The sequence below is a fragment of the Gavia stellata genome, chromosome 8, assembly GCF_030936135.1.
Source record: "Gavia stellata isolate bGavSte3 chromosome 8, bGavSte3.hap2, whole genome shotgun sequence".
Taxonomy (NCBI): domain Eukaryota; kingdom Metazoa; phylum Chordata; class Aves; order Gaviiformes; family Gaviidae; genus Gavia; species Gavia stellata.
This window is the reverse complement of record NC_082601.1, coordinates 26,274,652-26,301,480: the sequence shown is the minus strand read 5'-3', so window position 1 is coordinate 26,301,480 and position 26,829 is coordinate 26,274,652. Positions and strand designations below refer to the sequence as shown.

General features: G+C 40.2%; 1 protein-coding gene across 2 annotated transcripts in view; it reads left to right on the top strand.

Moving 5' to 3' along the window:
* PDE11A (phosphodiesterase 11A) overlaps window positions 1–20,432 on the top strand; it is a 138,612-nt gene extending 118,180 nt beyond the window's left edge. For both annotated transcript variants that reach the window (XM_059820441.1, XM_059820442.1), the window contains 4 exons: window positions 716–783; window positions 3,803–3,873; window positions 6,712–6,795; window positions 20,271–20,432. In XM_059820441.1, the coding sequence (XP_059676424.1) occupies window positions 716–783; window positions 3,803–3,873; window positions 6,712–6,795; window positions 20,271–20,432 (385 nt within the window). The remainder of the gene's footprint in view (window positions 1–715; window positions 784–3,802; window positions 3,874–6,711; window positions 6,796–20,270) is intronic.
* The last annotated feature ends 6,397 nt before the right edge of the window (window positions 20,433–26,829 follow it).

Here is a 26,829-nt window from a genome sequence, read left to right as displayed (position 1 = left end):
AATTTTAGATTCAGGCAATATATTTGATGCTTCATTTTCAGTGCCCTTGTTCTTCATTTAAACTTTCTTAGACTTTTATCTGCATCATGTACTGTACATAAACGCTTTCTACAGCTGAATGGTTTCTTTCTCCTAATGCATATAAAACATGGTTGTAGCTAGGTATTAAACTACAGTGGAACAGTATATCTCATAGTAAATCTTAAATTTTTATTGTAGATGAGCAGTAGAAACTGCTTAAACAGTGTCTGGGATGCCTCCTGTGATTATAGGTTCTCTTGCTACAGCAGTCACTTACAAATAGGCATATAAATTAATCCAGTCTGCAGGTGTTATTATGTAATAATACCCTTACTTATATCATGTGAAGCACATGCTTTCTAGTATATTATAGGTATTAATGTAAGTAGTGTTAGAAGTATTGCAAAATTAGCAGTTACTCCCTTGCAATATAATTTCTTTTCTAGTGTACAATGCACAATACCAAAATTCATCGTCTGATGACCTGCAACACATTAGACTTCCTAGGCACAATTGTGATGTAAAAGCCATGCTGATGGCTGAGATTTCAAACATGTCATTCTTTTCTGGAGGAAAAGAAGGTGCCAGGGCTGACATTTTCTATATGTATTGTTTATTTATGCATCCAGAGCAGAGTTGTTTAGAAATCCAACAAAGGTTGATTCAGCTTGTATTGTTCATTTCTGTTTTTCAGATCAATGCTAATGACAGCCTGTGACCTTGGAGCTGTGACCAAACCGTGGGAGATTTCAAGACAGGCAAGTCATGATTAATAGCAGGGCTGGGAGAAGGCGGGACTGGCGGGACAATATTCCCAGGGCCCTGCCTTACAAGGGACCAAAACTGGAATCAATTTACAGCGGTATTAGTGCTATAAAAAAATAGCAGGGGTTTTCTGCAAGAAATGGTTTATTGCATAATCTTTCCATGTATACATGCTGGTGAGCAGCATGTAGGTACCTGAAGAGATCCGGCTTCGCAACCTCTCCTCTTATTAACCTTTTAAATCCTTATCAAAAAATGGATGGATTAAACAAAAAAAGCGTTAGCCACATGTAGCTGCGCTTACTTGTTTTGTCCCAAAGTTTTCCTTGGCAGTGGCAGAATCTTCGCTAAACCAAAAATACCAGCAGATGATCTGCAAACTTCGATTAACATAAAATCTTCAGTATATATGATAAGAGAAATTTGATCATTTTCTCAACACTGATGGAAAAATCTGCAAGTGTATTATAGAGCCTTTTTTAGCATCCTGTACTTAGAAACATACAAAAATTCAGGCTTCTGTTGCCCAGTAGGCTCTTTTAGAAATATACATAAAACTCAGGTCCAGGATTGACAAACAATTACAATGTGAGAAAGCAACCTGTCCCAAAGTCTTGTCCTTTACCACAAGATTTTCCCTCTTCTAGGCATCTTTCCTTACTCAGCATCCATCCTTAATATTTCCTGTACCCATGCTAATAATTCTCTGTCCTTTACTGAGGTCCAGAACAAGCCAGCAGAAGGCAGGCTGTGTAGTGTTTTGGAGGAATATACAGCATCAAGAAGCAAATAGGAAATATACCAGTGCAGCTGAGTGTGGCTAAGCACCTGAGGGAGTTTGATTGGCTTAATAGCAAAGGGATGGTTAAAACGATGGGGTGAAAAAGAGGAGCTAGACCAGAGAACTAGTGAGGCAGGAGCAGCCAGATTTCTTGGTGAAGGACAAGAAAGTAACAGAAGCTGAAAGGGACTTGCCCCTCCTATGCGGTAGTACAAAAGTTACATGCATATTAACTCAGTAAAGAAGTATTTATGTGGTGAGGGCTTCAGCTCAGCTTGCAGTTTTGTCAGATGAGTCTTTTTTGCTTTTATGAGCAGATGATGACAGTAGTCCTTCTAAGGCTGTTACTCTACTTGGCCAGGATATGGTCTCCTCTCATGGAAATCAGGGAAGTTGCTCGTATCCTGCAGTGGGAAAATGAGGCACAAGACTTTTCAGTGCCACCTAGCCACAGCTGCAGTGTGTGCAATCCCTCTTCATTTTTCGTCTTTAACCTAGTTAGCTTCTGCATTTTCTTTGACAGCCAAAATGTCAGGTAGGGTCTGTTTTCCATGTTGTCAATCTTTCTGCTATGGTGCTGAATTACTGCTGAAGTCTCTGGCAAACTGTTTTTTTATCCTTACCACTTTTGAGGTCTGCAGGTGAAAATTCCCCTGCAGCCTAGTGTACAGGTTTACTTTATATTGAAAAATCCACTCTGGGATTGATTGAAACATTAGCTGGTTGAGCAGAGAGGCTAATAAGTCCACAGAGTGAAAACAGGAAATAGCTGTGCTGAAAGGAAAAAAACACATGAAAAGTGAGGGAGAAAGGGATTAAAATATATGAATCAAAGGGGATAAAGACTACATGTATGAAGGCAAAATTCAGGAAGCGAAAATAGAAACAGACAAAAGAAGAGGAAAAAGGGACACAGGAATAACAGGATCAGAATAGTGGTAAGAGACAAGGGTGAGACTATGTCTTGATTATTTTTATACAATACACTTGGCAAACCCTTAATTGCTGCTAAATTGTTAAATTATTCCTCTATCTGGAGTATTGATCCAGAATTTTATTAGTGCGCTGGGATTACATATGTTATAAAGTTCCAAACTGCGTGATAGCCTGGCTCAAGATTTAAGAGTACTTTATAACTTCACTTCACCTACTTGCAATTTATTTTGGTACTCCTTATTTCAACTGTAACAAGCTTAGGATTTGTGAATGTTAACTACCATGCAGTTGCTAGACCCAGAAATTTTGAAATTTTATGAAGTGCAGGTTCTCTTCTTAGTTCACGCCCTTGTGCCTTGGCATTATGAAATACTTTCCTAGCTTGAAAAGAACAAGGAAGCATGACAGGAGCTTTAGGAACTGAACGCCATCTTCAGTTGATTAGTTTCCTTTTTTTGCATCTCAAATGTCACACATGGCTACCTTCTAAGCCCCACGCATGAGAATAGTACAGTACATAAAGGCTAGTATATCAGGATTGCTCACTGTTTGACTTCCTAAAATTCCTGTTGTTTCCATAACTAATTCTGTTTTTAAATCTTGTGTTCTTCTGTGAAGCACAAACCTCTGCTGAATAGAACATCTTCATTCACAAAAAGCAGAAAGATGCATTCCAACTTCCAACCCACCAGTTCTTGATTTTGATTCAATATGATAATCGCAATCTGAGTTCATATTTAGATATTCAGATCCTATAGTGATGACAGTCATGGGAAAAAAGTAAAGCCTAGTGGGGAAAAAACCTTTATGATTTCACATTTAATTAAGACAACAGAGGTTATTGGTTAATTAAGTTTCTTTGACAAGTGAAGTTGTTTATGTAGGGCAACAGCCTGTAAATACCCAGAGAGCTCTTGCACATTTTACAAATCATTTTTACAGCCATAATTGTGCATGCCAACAAGAAGCTATAATTTTCTATTCTGTTCTCAATACTTGAGTAAGTTGCATAGAACTGCATTGAGTGCTACCTCAACATTGCAATGTAATTCCCCCAGTCAATTCCCTATCAAAAAGGGATAAGTGGGTGGGCTATCAGTGGTTATGGCTATTTATACCCCCTGTATGCCCAGTCCTGAAAACTATACAAACCTGTGCCTGACATCAGTCATGTAAGTGGGGCTATTCACTTCTTTCCAGTTAAGCACAGGCTGAAGTCATGGTCTAAGCAAGAGCTCATTACCCTAAAAATTACATAGCAAGAACTCTAATCTTTATCATGATTTATGTTTTAGGCAGCTGAGCTGGTAACCAGTGAGTTCTTTGAACAAGGAGACAGAGAAAGATCTGAACTCAAACTCACTCCTTCAGTAAGTTTTTATCACTTCTGAAATAGTTACTAACTTGAATAGGGTAAGAAAATATCATTGCGTTCTTTCAGAAAAACTAACTGTATTTTGTATGTAAAGAAAAATCTTGGAATAAATAAAAGCTTTGTCCAATAAGGACATGCATTTAGAGCCATATATAAAAGCTCTCCAGTCAACTTGGTTCTGCATTGAGCCCTTCTCCCTATTCCCAAGGTTATTCTGTCAGTTAATTTTCTAAGCAACACGTATTGTTTTCAATACACAGTATTCAAATAAAAAAATCACCAGCTACTTAAGGAAATCAAAATTGTCAGACTTACTTTATGCTGCAGCTGTCTCTCTGTGTTATCTGATATATCAAATGGTGAAAAGCATTTCTATAGGTATACAACTAAATATAACACTGTGATTGAAAGGATAAATTTGTATTGAGTGGAATATAGGCAGATGGGTATAAAATGTCAAACAAAAACTAAGAAAAAAGTTTCATAAAGATTTTCAGTGAATGATTTGAAGAGAAAGCCTTATCCAGGTTAAATACCTCAAAATGTTGACAAGCCACTATCCAGAAGCAACAGAAGGGTAACAGAAAGTATTCTAAAGGGTTTAACTTACAAGCCATTCACAAATATGTTTATGCTTCCAAAAATAAAAACACCATTCCAGTGGCTCAGATTTGTTCTCACTTTGATAATACTCGCGTATGAGCCTGTGGTGATGTAATGAAGTCAATAAAGTTAAAAAGTTTGTAGTAAACAATGCTCCGATACAATAAATGGCTTTTCACTTTGTATACAGTCAGAGGTTGGGACATTAATGGATTTCTTCCCTATAGTAGTTCTGTGTGTACATCTCAGAAAAAATGGTAGCTATAGTCCAGTAGAAGAGTAATCAGTCAGTCATGGTATTCACAATTCTGAGACCAAATCTAGGCCTGAATAACTGCAAGTACTATTCCATATAATATAAATATAAGTGCCTTTCCTGCCTTCTATATAAAATTTGCAAAATGTATTTCTCATGCTAATGAAGCATAATAGGAAGTAATTTTTTTTCAACACATACATTAATGTTACTGTCTTCAAGTAGGAATGAATTCCAGTGCAAATTGCCAAGGTCCAGCAACCTTAAGAAATATTTTATGGTGTGTTATTACATCTACATTTTGAACATACTGTAGACTTGGTAGAAGTGCAGAGAAAGATAAAACCATAGCTTTCTGCTGGATTCATGTCTTCTGAACATCTGCATCCAACAGCCTAGACAGGTGGGAAAGAAGAGTGCATTGCTACAAACATCTTCAGTATTTCCTCCATCATAGGAGACCTCTCACTCTTCTTTTTGGGCCCTACAGTCTGCACCAAGGAATACAGTAATTTGTGGGACACATGTAGGACGCTCTGAAGCTATATAGCTTGAAGGAAGATTTTCCTCTCTGGCCCTTCATAATTTCAAAGAATACAGTATTAAGTATTTTGTGTTGGGAGGTAAGGCCAGTAAATAATCACAAAGTTCATCAGTTCTAACAGTTGATGGCTAAGGGTCAAAATAATGTAGAGTTTTACCACGTTAATGAGGAATTTTTAAACAAGATCAAATGCTGATGTATTTCATGACATATCGCTATGACAAGCCACCTAGATTGCTATTGCTGCTAGTTAGATAAGAGAGTTGTTTGTCAGCAAGATAATGCGATACACTCTTATCTTACAACTCAAGGATTTTCTTCTTGCATTGTGCTTGTAACAATCTGAAAATGACAGGATTTTTCAAAATTATTTGAATAGGAAATACAGAATTCTCCAAAATCAAACCCAAGATTTTAATTTAAAATCATAGTCCTTGAATCTTACCTCCTGATCTTATTTAGATACACTGTGTGATACCTGTTTATGTCAGAAAGAGCAGGCTACAACTAGAAAAATTCAACCAGACATTTAATGTAATGTAATATACAGAGTCTGGAATTTCTAGATGGTACAGAAGGAAAGTAAGTTTTCTCAGGAGATGTCAACCTTGAGGAGATGGGCTCAGAATAAGAACAGACTTTCCACAGAAAAAGACAGAAAGATTTAAAACTTGGCATATTCCGAGAGTAAAAAGAGGTATTTGGTAAATGGTATGGATGGGCCACTAGAAGGAGGATTAAAATCCTGTAGACGGAAAGCTGATGGACCCAAGTAATCTCAGGCAGGGTATGGAGGAAACTCAACTCATGTTCAAACTCTTCAGAACTCAGTTTCTTCCACCTCCTTTCAGCCTTTGAGCCTCTTAAACATCAGCTCCAACCTCTAAAATTTTCTCTCTGGGGGAGTGCCATGAGCAGTGAATTAGGCTGTTTCCAGAGGAACAAATTGATAACTGCTCCCAAAACAGATCTGTTGATTCCACACCGTTTGGATTCACAGACATGGCTGGTTCTGCAGAAAGGGTCTGTAACTGGGAGGGAGGGAGCCATCCCAGATCCATCACTATTCATTTTGCTGAGCTGGAACACCCTGTGTGAGAAAAGGGAAATTTCTACTCAAAGGTATCTACTTTACATTTCTACGGGAGGTTTCTTACCAGCTCAACTCCAACTGTAGAGCATTTATTTTACATCACAGAATTATAAAATTCAAATACATTCAGCCTACAAATTTCAAAACAGAATTGAAAATAAACAGTTTATTTTTCATGCCAGACAAAGCAGTAGGGAGACTGCTGCAAAGATTGATTACGGTTTACAAAGTGTTCTGGTTGTGCAAATTTGATCATACCTCCAAAGTGCTGGATGATGTGTCTGTAAAATACTCCAGTGTAATAAAGCATGACAGTTTTGTTCCCTTCTCAATTCAGGCCATTTTTGATCGGAACAGGAAAGATGAACTACCCAGGTTGCAGCTTGAGTGGATTGATAGCATCTGCATGCCATTATATGAGGTAATTTTTACTTACTGCTCCTGTAGAGTCCAGAGAAGATTGTTCTTGCCTCTCTAGGGAAAAAGAGTTAGCTTACAGTGCAGCCTTGAAGGCTATTTGAACTCTTATCTTTCTTTGACTTTACCAAAAGTCTGAACTCTATTCAGAAATCTTCAGATTCCCTGAAGGTAGTAATATCTGTAAACATAATTCCTCTCTAAGTTATAAAAGCTGGCAGGACAACTGTTTATTTTATTATGTTTGAGACAAACTGATTGTTATCATGGCAAGGTGTGGAGTGCTTTGCAGAGAGGTGCCAGAGGAACAGCCTCGTTAGGTGCTGCTGTCAGACATGTCCAAATACGTGTGACCCAAAGGGAAGCTCAAGGCTGAGCCTTTGCACTCCCTTCTGGCTCCTTTCCAGACTGATAAGGGGCACTGTAGGCCAAGCCTTTAAGGTCAGTAACAAATGATTTGTGGTTTAACCTGTGTGCTGTTTAACTTGGAGTTTAGTCTTTTATTCATGCTTCTACACAGACTGCGTGGGTGCTTGGTCTAAGGTGTATGAGCTCTCAAGTACTACTTTATTAGGGCTATAGATGACTAGAATAATGCTTCTCCCTTTCTGGATTAAACCAGCTTCAGAATTTGACTTAGGTAACATAAGCTTCACCATTTTAACTTTTTCCCTCTTCTATGTATAGAAAGCAGGGCTACACGAGCAGGATGATAAATGGAAATTAACACTATAGAAACTTAACCATCAATAACTGTGTCAGCCAGTCTTTCTCCTACTCTCTGAAATCACACAGACTGACTTATGCCACTAAAGACTGCCAGTTTGGCCACTGATATCTGAGAAAACATGGGGATGTTCTCACTAGGCATTTTTGGGGAACTGCAACAAGTTCTCCCTGTTACCATTGCACCCCAAACTGCCTCACATCTCCAAGCAATGAATGAGTCAGTGATGACACAAAGCCAAGAGCTGGGAAGTAGGTACCAGCTTTCATGTTAACGTTAAACTGTTGAACTTCTGCCTGAATGTAGCTTCCATACACACACACAATAATGGATTAGCAGTTCCTTTTCATTTTACAGGCCAGATGTGTCACCAATAGCAAATGAGGTAAGAAGGATGATATGCTTCCCCTGCCCTCTATACCTTGTGGCATCTGAGGCTGCCACTGTGGCAAGTGAAGTGACTCCCCAGCAGCCGAGGCAACTCCTGTTGTGCAACATGGACAACATGCACTTGTGTAAACCACAAGGTGGCCAGTAGATCCTGTCCCTTTCTTAGGTCAGTCTTTGTCATGATGAAATAAACTAAATCTATGGCTTTCAAACAATTAAGGCAAAGCAAGCACAGAAAAACAAAATAAACCTACGGTTTTTTTAAATACCAAGATCATTTTGGACAATGGGGGGGGGGGGGGGGGCGGGGCGGGCGGGGCTGAGCTTGGACGAAAACTCTTTAAAAATAATGTTCCTTCCAATGTAACAGTTCATATTACACTAGAATGCATATTATACCAGAATTCATGATTTGTGATAGCATCTGTAATCCAAAAATGTACAATAAAGCAGGAAGAGCTGATATTCATACCATCCTCTGCATGAGAAGACTACATTTGAGCACTAAAGCTCTGGTTAGTTAGCTCCATCTTAGCAGGAGATCTCTGGGGAATATATTCACATCTGATTTCCCTGCTTTCTGCTGTCTTTGCATCATGCTGTGCAGCTATTAGCCTGCTGCTCAACAACTTAAAAAAGAGACACCATCAAACCTGGAAGTCATTGCAGCACCAGCCTTAGGGGTAAACAGAAAACTTGATGTCATAGTATCACACTGCGGGAGATTCTCTCTTCAATGTGAAGCCAAGTTTTAATTTTTATATCCAGCTTAATCAAACCTCAATACACATATCACATCAGCAGTGTATTCAGGCATTGTAAATCCTCTGTTTAAGGCTGGCTGAAACTACAACTGTGGCCAAGTCCTAGATTTCTTTTTTTTTTCTTTTCAAATACATTCTTTAAAATTCTAGCCGTTGTAATACGTTGTAGGGACTGCATGTGGGGATAGAATGGGTTACATCATTACAAATGCAACATAAAGAGGCAGAGTGGCAGCTGACAAATTAGTAAAATCTTAGCAGTACTTATATAGCGCACTAGCATAGTGCTTACCGTATGTTTGACATAAATATTTGGCACTCATTGTGATACCAAAATTACAATATTAAACCATAGAGAACAAAATCAAGGCTTTTGCATGTAATTTTTTCCATGCTAGTGATTAGAAGTCCTGAATCCGTGTGGGCAGACCCTAGCATCCAAAGCCCTGAAGGGAACTCTGTGGGGAATGCGTGCATCCATACCAACACAGTTGCTACAGCAGGATCTAATGCTGTGATCTGTTTTATTTAACACCCACACAGTAGAGATGGTCCCAGCAACCAGTGAATGCTGGCAATTCCCATTAAAGTCAGACAGGAGATCAGCAGAGCCCCCTGAAATTTTCTTTGCTTAAAGTAGTTCCCAAGAGTAGGCTATTCTTGGCAGCTGCAGATGTCTGATGTATGCAATGCAGAAGGAACTTCACAGCCCAAACTTCCAGGAGTGGTCTGACACCACCCCAGTGCCACTGACAGTACTATAACAAACCATATCTCCTCTACAGTTGAAGCTTATGAGCTAGGCTACATACCAGAGTGCCCACGAGGAATGTTTCATACTTAAAACAGTATATAAACTTTGCAGAGCATTTTAGAGAGTTATGGCCTTCCTAGCCTTATTTTTTATCTCTGTTCTGAAATCATTCTTTGGGACTTGATCGGTCTTCTGGGGAGATTTGGCTCTACCTCCTCCTTATGCACTGCTCTGCTCTCTGCATTTCCTTAAGGTAGCTCCAGACAACCCACTTTGACCCAAGTAAAGGATAATGAAGTTTCCTTTACTGGGGGATGTGTATCACATCCCTCTGTTTACCTGGATAGAACTGTTTTCTGAGTTTGGCCCCTTTTTGTGAGAACGTTTACAAGTAACTAGCAAATCCTCAAGATCTGTGCACCTTGCATTAGTAATCCTGTTTGCCCCTTGGAATGCCTGACTGGCCCTGAAGAAAGAAGGTCAAAGATACACAAAACGTGCTACATCATAAGCTAACATGGAGCTTGAAGCTAAGTATAGTTATATAATGATAGCTAGGGATATAAAAAAAAATCGGGAATTATACACAGTTAGGTTTCCCATATCCACGTGTCTAAATCCAAAACCTTTTTGTGTTCGCTCTGTAACCCTGACTCTGCTCCCTTGCTCCTCTCATATCTGCTGCTCAATGTGGGAATCAAGCCACCTCCAATTTCAAAATACCTTAGTAATCAAATCTGTTTCCTTCACACTGTGAATCAAAGGTTTGTGAAGATAAAAGCTTCCCAATTTTTTGTTCATTGCTTTTTATTACACTTGGGACATTATAATTTTATTGAATTTACTTTTTTGTTACTGTAGTGATCACTGATCAGAGTATTTTTATGTGACAGTGAAGTTCTTGCCTTGAGTAGCAGAACAGCCATCCGTTTACTCTGAAGCTCTGATTTTAGGGGCTTTAGTTACGTTTTACTGTACCACATTTGCTCTTCATTCAAAAATGCCAGCAAGAAGAGTTCATCAGTAGGGACGAGAAACAAGCTGCTTAGAATAACAATTTATAAGGAAAGACGTATTTTTTTGGAACTGTAGAGCATTTCAAATCTACTAATGTAGCTTCAGTATGAAGTAATCATCCCCTTTTTTTGGTAGACTATTCTATAAAGGGGAAGCATATGCAACTAAAGCAGAAAATCTACGACATCCTACTGAAAATAAAGCACTATAGCTACACTGACAGCTGTGTTCACCACACAGAGAAAGTATTCTGTACCTATTGGACATATATGTTCATGTAACAGGAAACGGAATTTTGATCACCAAGACAAATTACCTCTCTGATCCTCCAGTAAAGAGATGCTAAGAGTTTCAACACTAACAGATTTCTCTCCTGGACTCTGTGGATTGTGTGTACCTAAAACAGGGTCAGTCACAGATTTTTCCCAACTCAGATTAGATTTCTCTGTGGGGAGCAGACAGAGTGGGAGAGTGAAGATCTTACTCTTTTTAATCATTATTTTTCTTACAAACAACATCAAAGCTTCAGCGATTCACATCAAACAAAAGATGCTAACAGAAGCCCAGCTCTGTTCACAGCATTGTTAGGCAGAGACAGTAACACTATGAATAGCAGGGCCAAAGGCCATGCACTCTGCTTCTGGGCAGATAAATACATAGTCAGGTAGTCAGTGACAATGACAGCAGCTATTTAAATTTAAGGGAAACGTCTTTGTGGAAGATAAAGAAGCTCACGGCTTTTACAACTTATGCGTGCCTGAGATTGCCCTGCTCACCTCTACCTTGGTGCTCCATTGAACTGCTCCATTGAACTGCTCCACTTTAGTGCTATTTTTAGTGCTATTCAAGATTTTCTTGGGTATTGAAAGCTTTAAACATATAATAGTATCTACAGAAGTGTATTTGCATTATTCCATCCAAGATTCTAGGGGGGAATCTGGAAAGAGTAGAAACTTTTCTGTTTAGCCTACCAAGTACTTTAAATGTTTTGAACGGACTGTGGAGGAACAGAGTCCTTCTTTATCACGTTGTTTGACACACTTAGAAAAAAATCTAATCACTCTTGTCTACAATTCCAAGAGCTCTGATATGCCTGTCTTCCTACAGAAGATAATGTCTGGCCTTGTAATTAAATCTGTCTTTAGAGTATGATGATGTACCTGCAAAAGCATCTATTCTGCTTGTAAGCATACATTAAATGCACAGGGTATCATAAATGGCAGAGCGTCTACAAAGCATAGAAAAAATACACAGAAATCTCCAACAATCATGGCTATTTCTGTGCTTTAACTTTTCCGGTTCAAGAGTTGACTTTGACACCTAAATTGGAAGTGCATATGCACACACAGTGATTTTTTTCCCAAAAGTGTATACTCTAGTCACAATCATAAAGCAGGAGATTAACCTTTTAATATTCCTTTTCCGAGAAGGAAGGAAAGGTATGTTTTAAGAATCGTGCTTACACTGCTATGCCCTGATGCAGCCCTTCCTCAGTGACCACTTCTATCCCTTTCCCTCATTCCTTCAATTACAATTTTGCCTAAGAAAATACTGGTAAGAAATTCAGGGTTTGGACCACTCCTCTAGAAGTCCTGCTTGTCCAGAATGGACCGTATAGAATGGCTCAGTCCTTACTCAAGCAAAAGTCACTGGATGCAGCCAAAACAATGACTTTTTGCTTCAGATGTTTCTGTCCTGTCTATACAGTCAGAACTGAAAAACTTTTAAAATTATTTAATGAGGAGGAGTTTATCTGTATGAACATTTTGGAAATGGCTTGCTGTACCCACCGTTCACCCATACCCAGGGTTGTTGGTACAAAAGTCAGAGCACTGCTGTTCTATTTTAAGTTTGCAACTAGTCAGGGGGCAGGCCCTAGGTAGTGAGCTGTTCACCATGACCAATACATAGACATTCCCTGAAATCTGTTCACAAGTTGGTGAAAGTGTTTTAACAAAAAAAAAAAAAAAGGGGGGGGGAGGGAACCAGGACTAAGCTATTTGGAAAAAATGTGTTTACAGGAAGTGATTGGATCATCTCTGTGTGATTCTCATTGAAATCAGCTTTTCCTTCATAGCATGTTGAGGGAAGAGAAGGATAACTTTCAATAGGTCCTAAAGAATACCATAAAGATGCACACTTTTGGCATACCTTATTTCTGACATTTGATTTCGACACAAAGAGTGAGAGATACGGCATCTGTGCTTCCTGGGACTGCTTGGTTGACAAGGATTAGTAAGGTAGATGATGGGCTCAGGATGCTGTATATGCTACACCATGGACTGAGGCTGCACAGACGTTGGCAGATCAAATTAGTCTCGCTTTGTGTTGAAATCCAGGGGGTAATATTATCCAAGGAAGAGCAGGTGCAACATATTCTGCTGTGTTTGTAAGAAATTTGCTTCAGAGGAAACTTCATCAGGCCAAATGCCAGTGCTAGGGGGAGTTGGTAGCTAAGATTTACATTAGGAATAAGGGTTTGTCCCAGAGAAAGGAGATTTTGGCACTGCAGAAGAATCTTTTTGTAGCCTTGAAATAGGAACTCAATTAGGTTCGGCACTTTTGTTGCCTTGTTGCTTGTCTACTAACGATGAACCTATATGAGGCCACCCACGGTGAATTCTCTTGAACTTTCAGAAGACTCTGATACTATGAGTGTATTACAACTTCCAGCAATGGAATAAGTGTCAGCAAGTTGTTTTTCTTACCTCATGCTCTTAACCTAAGAGTCTGGTTTTTTCTGCTACTTTTGTACTAATAGAGAGAAAGGGTGAAGAAGAGCTATACAAGAAAGAAAGAGCATAAAAAGGAGAAAAATGCTTTTATTTGCAATTCCCTTCTAAGTCACTATTTCACAGTGTAATATGGAAAGGTATAGTTTTGGTGGTTTCACAGCAAGGATTTTTGCGTCTATGAGTATCACAAACACCTTTTTACAATAGCACAAAGATCCTGATCCTCTTTTTTTGTTTCCTGAGAGCAGGAAGGGATTAATTTTGCTTTTGGAAATTAACAGAGCATTATTTTTGCTAGGATTTTTGTAATTTGGTGAGATTATTGATGAAACATTGCATTACTATCAACAATTTTAGGAATTTACAAGTTTTCTCAAATTGCTTAGAAGACACAGCAAAAATGAGTACTTTCTCCCTTGAAACAAGATTACTTCAACTTACTTCCCAGATAGTCATCTTATGCCAAAAAGGTCTCAACTGAAAGCACAGGTCATCAACAAAGATATTTGGGAGAAGACAGAAAAAACAGTATTTGCCATTGACTTCAGTGAAGCTAAGCGAATTATGAACACATAATTCATAATACTACAATTTCTGTTGCTGTCTTATTTAGAATTATCTGCCCAATGTGTTGCAAAGGACACGCAGTCGTGTATGGAAATGTATATAAAGATCTGGGAAGTAGATTGAAAAGTTGGCAGATAAGGTAGAAGAGACAGCCAATAGAGGGAACTCAAATTGTACAGCAAATCTGAAAGAAGATAAATGGATAATTTAACAGCCGTTCAGTTTTCAAGAAAGACAAAGCACAAACTACATTGCATCAGAAAAGGACTAGAAATGATGATGGATGAAACGCTTCAAGTAAGTGTTTAACACAACAGAATCACAGTTGCCTGCAGAATTCCCAGCTGAGGGCAAATTCAAAGAACTAAATAAGGATATGAGACTGATACGGTTTGAAGAGTTTTTCAGAATCCATTTAGTAGCAAGGCAGAAGACATTGATCAGCTGCTTGGTTAAAATGTTGAAAGGAAAAGAGTTAGAAACATTCTGTCTCTTCCTTACTTCAGACGTAGAATCAAAACCATAAACAGCAGAGCAAAATAAGAAGTTATTTATGAAATAATAACTCTTCCTCTTCTGAGCAAACCCTTGGTTTCATGAAATTATTATGAACAGATGAATCATTTGTAACTATAGCAACACATCTGCTGAGCCACTTCAGTAGGTACCCAGTCCTTCAGTATTACTCTTTCCCTTTGACAGCATAGCATGCTTGATATTGGTCAGAGCACATTTGGCTGCCAGGAGCTCTGTACATATTTTCTTTCCTGAAGTACCTGGCACATTTTACCAGTGGAGAATCTTCTTTATAATCATCCCTCTATAGTATGTATGTTTACTTACAATGGAGTGCAGCATTATTTTTGCTAATGTACCATCACCAGAAAGAAATATAATGCTAATTCATAGCAGAAAAGCTGAACACTTGTGCATGTATTAGATCCCTTTCCAGTCACAGTTAGCTTCCTTCCACATTGCTAACAATTTCTATAGAGAAGATAAAAGAAACCCCTGTTTTCTATTAGGGAAGTTAGTAGTATATTCATCTAATCTAATTACATGTTTAGGCATCAGAAAAAAATTCCCTGGCAGAAATGCAAAAGTAATGTACTGACGCATTATGTACTTGCCTATCTGGACCCCTCCTCAGTAAGCCCTAGAAGAAATAAACAAAGTCTCCTTCAGCTATGAGGAGATTGCAGTATTCTTTTTTCTTTTAATGAACCCAGCCACCTCCAAAATACAGTAATTTTTTCTGGAACGTAATGATTAAATATGGCCCTGGATCAGTAGGGCAAGTAATTAATTAATATACACACAGAGTCAGAAGTTCATAGAAGTTAATCCCTGTATCTTTTCTGTATCACTTTATCTTCTGTATTCTACCTATAGAAAGTAGAATTTTAGCAGTCTTTTTGCTTTTAGTACATGGGCATATATACAGAAATACTTTTTGTTTTTCAAAACAACTTCCATCAAGTATTTGTATTATGAAGATCAAATCTGTGGATGACTGCAGTACAGATTCCCTTTTATCTGAACTAATCTGAAGTTCAAGGACTTTCAAATAGATGGCTCAACTTTGGCCTATGTATTCTCACGTGAAAGCCACTTCAGCAAAACTCAGGAGTCCAATTCAGCTTTGCTGTAACTGGTCATGACTCTCTTGACTTCAGCAATGCTTCATATGCTTACACCCGGTCTGAATTTATCCCTATAGCTTCTCGGTCACTAGTCCTCCCTTCCAACTAAGAAACTGCCTCCATAATAAAAGTGATTCATTAGAAACTACTGGGTTCCAAAGTAGAGTGAACACTGAGACCTATAACTTTTTGATATGTGCTCAGTCATAAAAATGAATTTATATGGTCTTATCCCATAAACTCACTTACAAATATTAGACCTGCAACCATACTTCCGTGAGCTTGTCAAAGCTCATAAGTTAAACAAGGTCAGAATTGGTCAATATTTGGATGAGAATCTCCTGGGAGAAAAAAAAAAGAAGAAAAAAAAAGAGAAAAAAAAAGTATATACTCTGGAGGTCCTGCAGTCTTTGAAAGTTAGGGCATACCATGCTCCTCTTTAAAAGGATTTGGTATTAGTCTTAGAATACAACAAAATGTTGTATTTGCTTTAGCTATAGTTTAGACTCTGGTCACATCTGTGCTGCATCTTGGCTGCTTCAGGTAACATCCTTTCCGAGAGCTGAAGGTAATGCAGCAGATGAAGTCCTCTCCCGCACCAGCACCCTTCAACCCAGGAGGTAGATCTACCAACAAATGCCTCCGCTGCTACCCATCACCCTCTCCCTGAAGGGGTTTGTTGCTGCTTCTACTATTTCTGCATTTTCTACGCTTTATCTAGCAAAATATACCTAAGAAATACATCTCCATACCCAAGAAAAAACACTTTTCCCTCCCTGCCTTCTCCCATAAATAGCTTCCTCTGAGTATGTCACGCCCTTCTCCCTTTTGAGCTCTTCCTTCAGGCAGCTCTGCCCCTCTCCCAGATGCACCCCATGTATTGCTGAAGTGCCTTCAACCTCTTCTTGTACCGGAGGATCTTGTATGTAAGAGGAGCTAGACCTTGTGAAAGTATGCTGTGGGCAGAGCAGTACATAGTCACAAAAGATACCTAAATCATTGAAGGTGGTAAGAAAAAGTCAGTGCTATACAGTAACTTTTTGAGAAACAGCTTAGTCATGCATCTGAGGTGATACATGGTCACAGAAGTGAACTGCAAACCTATCTGGCTTTCCCTAACACCAGGGCACGCAGATGCCAGCATGACCGCTCCTTCAGCACGCTTCATTACTCTGTGATTAAGAACAGCTTTTACAGCAAAGGGGATAAAATGGGAAGGGTCACCAATCCTGTACCTGTTGCTGTATAGCAAGGCAGCTGCATTGCAGTGGAGGGACTGCAAGTAGGCATCGAGGTCCCAGGCGGAGAGACGGGAACTCCCCCAGACAGGCATTCCCTCACCCCTCACTCAGCCCGCCAGCTCACAGCCCGCCTGCTGCACCAAGGAGGGATGAGGAAAAAGGGCATTTCTGGAGCCATGAGTTTATGTGGTGGTATCCCACGTCAGACAGCTGTTGAAGACCGAGCCTCTTCCTACTAAACCAAATAATAAATTGAACATTAAGAAGCTGGATACCATATTAGACAGATCACTAGCAAAGCTGTTCATAAGAGGCATGCATCAAAAATAGTGGCATGGAGGTGCAGTACAGTACATCAAGGGGTTTTCATACAATAAAATGGAAAGTAAAAAGTGCAGCCAGGAGGTAGAAAACCCTGACTAGGCTACGGCCAAATAAACTTAAGTAGCTTTGGGACTAAATTGGTGGTTTAATCCGGATCAGGAACAGGTGCTATGAATGTAATTCAGTAAATGGTCGAGAGCCTGCCAGAAGGGAGAGAAATGTGTTGCTTTTGAGATAATTTCCCAGAAGCTTCATAAAAGAAAATTGATGACTGGAGTTTAATAATTAAAGCAGGGCCAGATATATAGTAATCAAATGAGTTTTTAATTACATCTCAAGCAGAAATAAAATCCAGTTTGTGTACTTTGTATCAGAAAAGTCCTACTGAAATGCTTTGGTAGCTGAAAAAAAAAAAAACCCTAATTTCTATAGGAATTATAGTAGTTGCTTTAATTAAAATACTAGATCAGAATGAAAGAGTCCCAAAGTGGAAGGACACTAAATACAGAAGCAGTGGTTTAAACATGAAATCAATGTTTGAATAAAGACGTTTTATAGACCAAGTGCAAAATCTGCACTGCCGAGTATCCCTAATCTAAATTAGTGTGTAACAAAATAAAGTTTCTTAAAATTGCACTATATATTTTGTAAGTATTCCACAGAATTAATTGCTTGTGCTATGGTAAAACTGAGTATTAAAGACATGGTTTATTCTTTCTTAAATATTCCTTTTAATTTATTTCATCAAAGTTAATGTTATTAGTTAACCATTCTTGTTATTTACCTGGTAACCTCTGTTCACCTGGGTTATTAGACTCTGTAATATGCATTTAGGAATATATTTCTAAGAAATACATGTATTTGCTTTTGGATTTAAAATGTGTTTACAGCTCATAAGACACAGTGATTACTGTAGAATTGTGTGGGTGCTTCTTGAATCTATTCCCAATCTATTTGGGCTTCTGGTCTCCGCTGTAGTTGATGCAAAGCTAAGTGATCTAAGCAGCTCAAGCACTCACAGTCCTCCTGGCACTGTACGTGAGAGGGCTGTCTTCCCATCTGCCTAGGCCTGGAGGGGTGGGCACTGCAGTAGGTCATGCCCAGACCTCTGCATTTGCTCCCTGGCACTAGGATTGAAAACATCATGGTCTTGTGGTCAGCCTTGGCACAGAAAGGACACACACATAGCCTAGAGCTGCACAGCCACACTGAGGCAAAGTCCACTGTCCCAATGAGCTCCTTCTCCTCTGTGTTGCCTGTAGCAGGTATAGGTTGCTGGTATAGCATTTATGACAGGAACAGACTGTACCGCATTTTGTGCTTACAGATCCTGGGGCTGACGGTGTGTGAGTGCAGAATGCTGTCTCTCTGCTTAGAGGTGTTTGAAGCACAGTGATGTTTAAACACTGATAATTTTTGTTTTTTAAATCTAAATTGTATATTGGAAAAATACTTCATGAAAACTTTTTCAAGATTTAAAAATACCAGCAAGCTTAACTGCCAGTGGATAAATACTGGCTTTGCACAGAAAGGATCTGATAAGTTGCTGTCAAGAGTTGAATATCTAATGTGCTACCTCTAGACACTGAGTTGGTAGTGGTAATGCAGGTGCTAATGATAACAGCAGTGAGCTTTTCAGGTAGTTTCAGGTGTTTATGATGTATTACTGTCCCTCTGTTTTGGACTCTGCCAAATCAGGTTTGAGGAATACACAATGGTCTGAAATAAAGAGCTAAAACTGGGGAGCTGTGAGGCACAGTGATGGAAATGCTATAAATCCACATCCATTCTATCAAATGAATGACCATCACCAGCGAGCAACACTATATGTGGCAGAGACTGCAGTAAACTCTGCCTCTTACCCTAGGCCCAAGGTTGCAAAATTATCTGCCCAGTCTGTGCCATATTCTAAGCAAATAATTTCAAGTGGATCTGCTTCAAGTTCCACACAGATCAGCTACTTACTCATGGCGTGATTTGTCAAAAGTGCTGAGCATTCATATTTCCTACTGAAGTCAACTGAAATTGCAAGTTTTCAGCACATCTTAAAATCAGGCCATTAACCCTTAATTATCATATAATAGCTCAATTAAAATCTACCAAGACTTACTTCAGTAGCTAACCAAGCTTCCATGGCTTGCAGACTAGCTATTTAAAAAATCTAGTTCTTTAGTGGTGTCTGGGCTCTGGGGACCATTTAAAGTGGTTGCTGTTAACCCTGCTATTTAAAGCAAATAATGAAAACGATCAACTGCAAAGGTACCTGCTTCCCTTTTCCTTTCTTTTCCTTAATAATTTTCTGCACTTCTAGAAAAACAACTCTTGCTGTCTTCTCTGTCATTATTTTTTTCCCTTGCACCAACTCTTTATTTCAAATGACAAATACGTAGTTTCCATGCTTTCAGAGAAAGCATAATACCCAACTCTCAGCAAAACCCACTTCTTGCTAATCAAAAAAGCTGCAAAAGAATAATACTCCACTGCCCTGAAAGAGCAGATTACATGACCGCTTTGGAGGTTAACTGGTTAACTCTTTCTTCACATCAGGGGGCTGCTGTTTATGGGGTTCTGTCCCTCTTTAATGTAAGGACAAAACCAAGTGAAGCACTTGTGTTTTTTCCACATAAGTATTTGATACTAAAGGGGAAGGTAAAATAAATGTCTAGCAAAGGTGTGCAGGGATTAAATAATTTTGGGGCTGATTCAAAGCCAGCTGAAACCAGATAAAAGATTCCTCCTGTGAGCTTTGGACTGGGTATGTAGAAAAGAGGTGATTTCAGTGCAATCTAAAAAGAAAAGGGTTTTTTTTCTTTATTTTGAGCACACAGAAAGGGATTTTTTGCCAACTTTGGAAAGCACAGTACTGTTGTGGTTTACTCATCTGTAGGAAATAAGAATCTAGCACTAGGGAGAACCTGAAGGTTGTTTCAGCTTTGTCCAACTTGTCATCCAACCAGTGGACCTCCTGCTCGTAGATGCCAGCAACCAGATAGCCTCAGGCACCTGGGGGCATGCCTCAAAAGGACTATCTTCAAGGATTACAAAGCTAAACTAGTTGAGCAGCAATTCTGCCACCTTATGTGCTTTTTGACATTTTTGGTGGCTTATTTAAAGCCTCAGGTAAAACAAGTAAGATAAAGAGATATCAATGGGAACAACAAGCTTTACCTATGCAGAAATTTACAGCTGGGGGCGAGGAGGCTGGGGGCATGGTGCATGCTAAGGTCTTTTTACCCTGTTACTCCCTGGACTGTCCATCAGTGGAGTGTAAATGCTATTTTTTCTCTCGCCCTCTTTCTTTTTTCATCTTCTTTCAGTGTCTAGTGAAGCTGAATGTGAAACTGAAGCCTATGCTGGACTCTGTGACAGTAAACAGAGGTAAATGGGAGGAGCTGCACCAAAAAAGACTTCCTTCTGAGGCAGCATCCTCGTCTTCCTTTTCCTCTAGCTTTACTATGTCTCTCAAAGACATAAATTAAGCCTGCAAATGTCAGCGTCACTTTACGGTAAGAGCTGTCTGAAAGGCTTTCGTAAGCTCAGGCCCACCATTTTTTTAAGAAATGCTTTCACAGACATGCTTAATTGATTGGATATTATCTTGATAGCAGCATAGTTTGCTTTTACTGGGAGGCTCAGTGGGACTGAAAGGAAGGCCTGCGGTGAGATTGCGCTGGTATCTGGAGTGACACAGAAGACTTCGCACAAGAAGCATTCATTCAGCTCCACTACATTTCAACGGCTGCTGTAAAAATCTGTAAAGCTGACAACAGACTGAAATATAAGAACTTACAGCTTAATAAAATTAATAATACAGAGCAGAATTGGGATGCAAGCTGGTCAATTCATATGCAAGGAGCGGCAGGAAAACAGAATAGTATGTAATTACATTGTTGTTTTGCATCTCTTCAGTATATGTTATGAATCAATTATGCCTGCTTTTGTGATGTTCCTCTCACTCTTCCCTCCTCTTTTATGCCTGAATGTTCTGAAAAGCCTGCTTTGTATTCTAAAGAAGTATTTTTTTACAACTAAGCTTCTTAGTGATTGATCAGGGCCTTTAGAATTGCATACCTTTGCTACATTTAAAAACAAACTTTATTATTTTTAAAAACACCAACCTGTCCCTGCTTCCCTGAGAAATTCATATTAACAATGCAGTAAATTTCTCAGCAATGGAAGTTTGCATAAAGGCAAAATATTGCATGGTAATTTTAGAGGGGTTTTTTTTCCTTTTAAAAAATGCTCTTTTACCTTTTTTTTTAAATTACGGTGTCCCCTAAGGAAAAGATTAATGGGCTTTAATGAAAATAGAATACAAATAAAAAAGGAAATCTTTTGCCTTGTGCTTCAGGTTTATATTACATTGAAAAGTGGACCACAGATAAGCCTTTCTAGTATAATTTCCAGTTGCAATTAATATTTTGAAATGGTGGAGAGGAAGAATATCATCATACTGGACTGACTACCTCTTCTCTTGTAGTTCTTTCAGTACAATTTGAGGTGCTGTTATTACAGCTAGCACAGCACTAGTCAAAGCTCGCATGTAGACGTTTGTGGTAGAGATGTTCATAAAAATCTAAGCAAATACGATAGGTCAGAAAGCCAATCGTGTCTAGTTCTGTGTGATGACGCTAGTATTACCTGAAAGTTGGTCTCTTTCCATTAGTGCAAAGATGGCTAGTGTAGCAAAACTGTGATCTATGATTTGAGGGTGCTTTCTCTGCTGCATGACCCGACACAAGAGGAGTCATGTTGCAGTGCTTACGAGTTCCCATTCATAGGGAAAAAAAGCCTTTGTACTCCATGAAGAATGGGATTCCAAATATAGGATTGTCTAGCAGCAGAAAATACAGCTGAATTTTTAGTTTTACACCTGTGCCAAACTCCCTTTACTTCAGTGGAATTACCTTGAAGTGGCACCAACTTAATGGAAATCAGAACCTGGCCCAGCTGACCGGATGCTAAAAAGAGCTTTCCTGCTCTCTAAGGAAAGTGAGTCCTTAGCGCCTGTGAAGAGCTGACTACATCTTGTCTGGCAATCAAACATGTTGATCACTTCTTTAAAAAATACACAAAAAACCCAAACCCCTCTGTGGTACTAATCATGGGTATAGGAGAACAGCTGGAAATTTCAGTACTGTTGCAAGCCAATCTGTTAGTATGCAACTGAACCACATCACTTTCTCTAGCAGAAAGAAGCAGGGAAGGAGCAGAAATGCAGACTGCACAGCAGTGTATACAAGCACCAAATTGAAATGTTTCTGCTATTATTTTACCACTTCTTTCTTCCCTGAATAAAGACAGACGCAGGACAGTAAGCAGCAAGCCATACAAAACTTATAACACGTACTTTATGGTAGAAACAGGTACTAGGAACTGACATAGTACTGCTGGCAGGTACACACAGCTTTCCTGAATTCTGATATTGCATATTGCTAAGTCTAACATAATTTATAGCACATACCCTACAGCTCCCCCCAAGGTTGAGTCTCCCCTCATTTCCCTTCCTTTTTACTGGCTTCAGTGCACTGTTGCCCATGGCAACACGCACCGGCAGGGATGGGGATTCAGCACCACCGCAACCTGACATACAGCTGAAGCTCTAACAATGTCAACCATCAATCAAGTGACTGTTTGTAATTGCCTCCATCTATTTCTCCTGTCTTTCGGTATCTTTGCTATTGTGGGTCAGACTTCAGAAACTGCTGACTAATGTTATGGTTCTGTTCCTCCATCACAAGGAAGAAAATGAGAGACCACAGCTAGATCTTTATCAAATTGTTCTCAGGCAAAACGAAGCAACTCTTCTAAAACCAAGGGGGCACAGTAGTGCATCTCAGAACAGCATTTGGTCTCTGAAAGTGGTTTAGCTCAATGTTAAAAAATAAATTAAAATCTTACAATATTTTTTTTTAACACTCAACTTAGGAACCTGGAAAAGATTTGCATTTTTGAGTCAAAAAGAAGATGGTGGAAAACACTTTTTAGCTAGTGCTTACAAGCTTGAGAGACAGAAATTGTATCTGCTTTTCATTATTTCTGACAGTGAAACATTTTCCCAGTACTTTGGTCAGTTTTGCCAAACTCTTGCGAGATGTGCATAGGTGTAGGTGACTCTGTATGTTATTAAATCAGAATTCTCCATCTTCTACTTGTTTCCTTGCCCACTGCACAAGCAGAGCTCAAAACCCATTGAAATCAACGTAGTTCTGCAATTGCCTATAAAACACAGGTGCACAAGAGGCAAGGGCTAATTAGAGGGCATGTGGAGAAGAGGAAAGTTTCCCAGGGCTGCTACCCAGGACAGTGGTAGTAAAGAGCTGCTTGGCCTTTCCGTAGAGATGCCCTGATGCACACTAGTCTGTCTCAGCAATAGGGAAGTCCTCACTTACTTATTTGCCCGGGCTGTTAGTGGAAATGTTGCCTTGAATGAGGGCTCTAGCCTTTACAATTCCAGTGCTAAAATGTGGTGAGCGTGTGGACCATCCGTAGGGTCACAGGGGCTTCATTCTCCCCCAAAGGTGCTTTGAGCTGGTTCAACTGCAATACCTTTTTTCTAGGTGTCCTCCCAACTAGCGCTAACTGCAGCCTGAATTCAATCAGATTTCCTGTCTCACGGGTTACAGGCCATGAGGTCCCACAGGAGCCAGCTAGTGGCCCTCACTTTATCAGCAAAAAATGCTCAGGGGAAGACCTGGGACTTCATCCCCATCCTCAAGGATAGTTCAGGCCACACACTAATTCCACTCTGGATTCCCACCTGTGAGACCCCTTACTGAAATCAACCTTTCCTCACAAAAAAAAAAAAAAAAAAAAAAAGGCAGAACTGCTGTAGCATTGTGTAGGGTAACCAGGAAGGAGTCTGGTGTTCAACTCCTACTTGATTTGAAGCAGGCTTTCGAACTGCGGGTGCACCTTGCCCACCAGTCTGTGGGGAGTGGCAAGGTGGGCTTGTCTCCTGCCTTCCTGCCAAAGCCCTTTACATGTGCCCAGCAGGGAGACGGGATGCCTGCAGGGTGCAGCCCCAATTTCTGCTTCATGCCTGGGAGATGCACAGAGCAGACAGGCTTTGGTGGAAGAGCTCAGGAGGGGCTCGTATGTGCATCTTCCAGATTAATGCGCTCCACTGCAACATGACACTGTGACCCCACCAGAAAACCAAACACTGTTCAAGGTGAGGAGAACCTGTGGTAGAGGCTCTCCTGTGGCTCAGACAGAGAAGGGTTTCCCACCTCCTGAGAACAAGATGTCCAAGAGGTGTCTTTAGCCATAGTTCGAGTAGCCAAATCAGAAAATTTCCACTAAAAGTGCCCCATCATTTTGCCTTTCTCCCAGCCTGGGACCTACAGGCAAAACAGAACAGCTTCATAACATGATTGAGATGTAAACATCTGCTTCTGACAGGACACGGTTTTGCTCCTGCTGCAAAGCAGAATCACACTTAGAAGGTTAGGCAGCAGTAGCTCACGGAAGTTTAAACTGGATGCCTCGTGGCAATTGGGCCCTGAACTCTCCATGCAGCTCTGTCACAGCCAGCCCCTACTATGTGCAGGACCAGGGATCTTGCTGAGAAGGTCCTTAGTATGTTTTGTGCCCTGCAACCATACAGCAGATGAGTATGTTTCATTTTAGCTCAGGTATTCCTTCAGATGGTGTCCTTGGTACAGCAGTTGCATTTTTCTGGACTGGTGACCTTGCTAATTGCTCCTTCTTATAGTGCACTGCTATCTCATAACGTGCCTGTAGTTATCAAGAAAGCCAATACTAGTACTCGCAGACTAGTTTTGAAAACTGCAACCAGCAGTGCCTAATGTCATTTGTAGTATTTAGATGAATTAATCCTAGTGGAAAAATAGGAGTGTTTCAGTCTACAGGCCAAATACTTATTTTACCTTCACAAAATTAAAACAATTTTAGTTATTGATAGATCATTTATGCATGGAGTGAAATTTTAGAACAGGTTTATTTCAAGTTTATGTAAACTGTATCAACAGACACTTCCAATGCTTAGGGTGTTCTGGGCAAGAAAATGTAGAGCAAGACTTTTTTTTATTGGCTTTGACAAAGAAACAGAAGATTTTTAAGAGTAAAAAAATCACGTGAATGATTTCTAACATAACAATGAAATGGGAGGTATAAATCAGCTGAAATGAGAGAGTCCAGAGATTTCCATCACTTGACTGTGCCAGTATTGGAACACATACTGTATATTGCTTGTTGTTACTTTTTCTTTCTTGGATTACTTTTTGTATTTAATTACCAATTTATAAGCATGTTGGACACTGCATCTTATGATTGTATGGGGAACACCATTATAAGCCTGTGGGAGACAACTGACACATGCAGAGAAATACTGTGTGTATTTTCTAATGCAAGTGAATCCTACATACTTTCAAAGTGTGTAACTTCTTAAGACTTCTGCATCCTTTTATTTTTTGCATTTTAAGACCATTACCCTCATTGTTTTGCTTTAGTAGATCAACCAGTGCTGATTCAGCTTTTTAAAGCATGTTTTTGAAATTAACAACTTGAGTTTATTGGTCTCTCTAAAAAAAAAAAATAAATCATTTTAATTGTTTGCTGTGATTTTTTTTAATTATTATTTTTCTTTGAAACTACCTTGTTGGGATGAATCAGAGATGTATCTATTGATTACTGAATCACACAAATAGAAAAGCAGTGAAAACATGTGACTGAGCAGCTCAGATACAGTTTTTGAAACGTGATCTTGCACCACTCATGCCTGGGAGCAAACCTCACTTCACTGGGTGCGCTTGGCATTAGTCTGGAATGACCAGAAACCAAATCTAGCTGGCGACTCTAACAGAGCTATCTACATGTACAGCAATTACACAGATTATACAGTCTATGCTACTGGATGTATCACTGTTCAGTAGAAATAATACCGGGGCGGGGGGGAACAATATGCCTCCAAAGAACAATTATGTTGTTGAAGTAGTTTCAGAGAAGTTGGAAACAATTTTTTTTCTACTTTTTTAAAGCTGCACGGACGTTGGTAGATTGTGCTAAGGTACAAACGACCTTCCACCAGCCATGACAAACTTTGGATCTTGACAGGTTGTATGTTTCATGATCAAAAAGCCCAGACTGCAATAAAATACTTAAGTAAGTGGCCTGTCTTCTGGGACGGCGTGTTTAGCTTAGGGCCTGCTTTTACACTACCGCTTACTGCTTAAGAGAACTATTACACAACATTTAGGAATAAATTAAAGAAGGAGTTGATTCTACGCTTTCCAGCTAAACGAGATACTGAAACGGGGAACATTCAGGTCTAGGCAGTGTTCTCAGGAGGCGCGAACTCTTTGAGCCTTCTTGGGCTCGTCACTGAACAGCCCGTCTCGCTACTCGGGAGATACGGCAAGTGGCAGGCAAACACAGAGGATGCGGTCCCTCTCTCGGGCACCACCTCACATTCGCACCACGGCGGCTGCTGGACAGACCAGGTCGCACCGGCCGCCCCCATCCCCTCCCTCCTGCACTTCAGCGTGTGGCGCCGCAGGAGACCGCCGCAGAAGCGGAAAGCGGGAGGTCAGGAGGGCGGAGGGGAGGCAGACAGGCCGGCGCCCCCCGCCCGGACCCGCTCCCCGGCCCTGGCGGAGAGGCGGCGGAGCCGCCCGCACACCCGCGCCTCAGCCCCGCGCACTACAGCTCCCGGCGTGCCCCGCGGCCTGCCGGCCGTCGCACCGCCCGCTGCGTGACCGCGTGCGCACCAGCCGCTTCCGCTTCCGGGGGAGCGCCGCCCGCCGGGCCCTTCACCGCCCGCACAGGGAGTACTTCCGCTCCGGCTGCAGGCGTTGCCATGGCAGCCAGGAGGCCAGCTTCCGCTTCCGCGGGGCCGTTGCCGTGGCAGCGGAG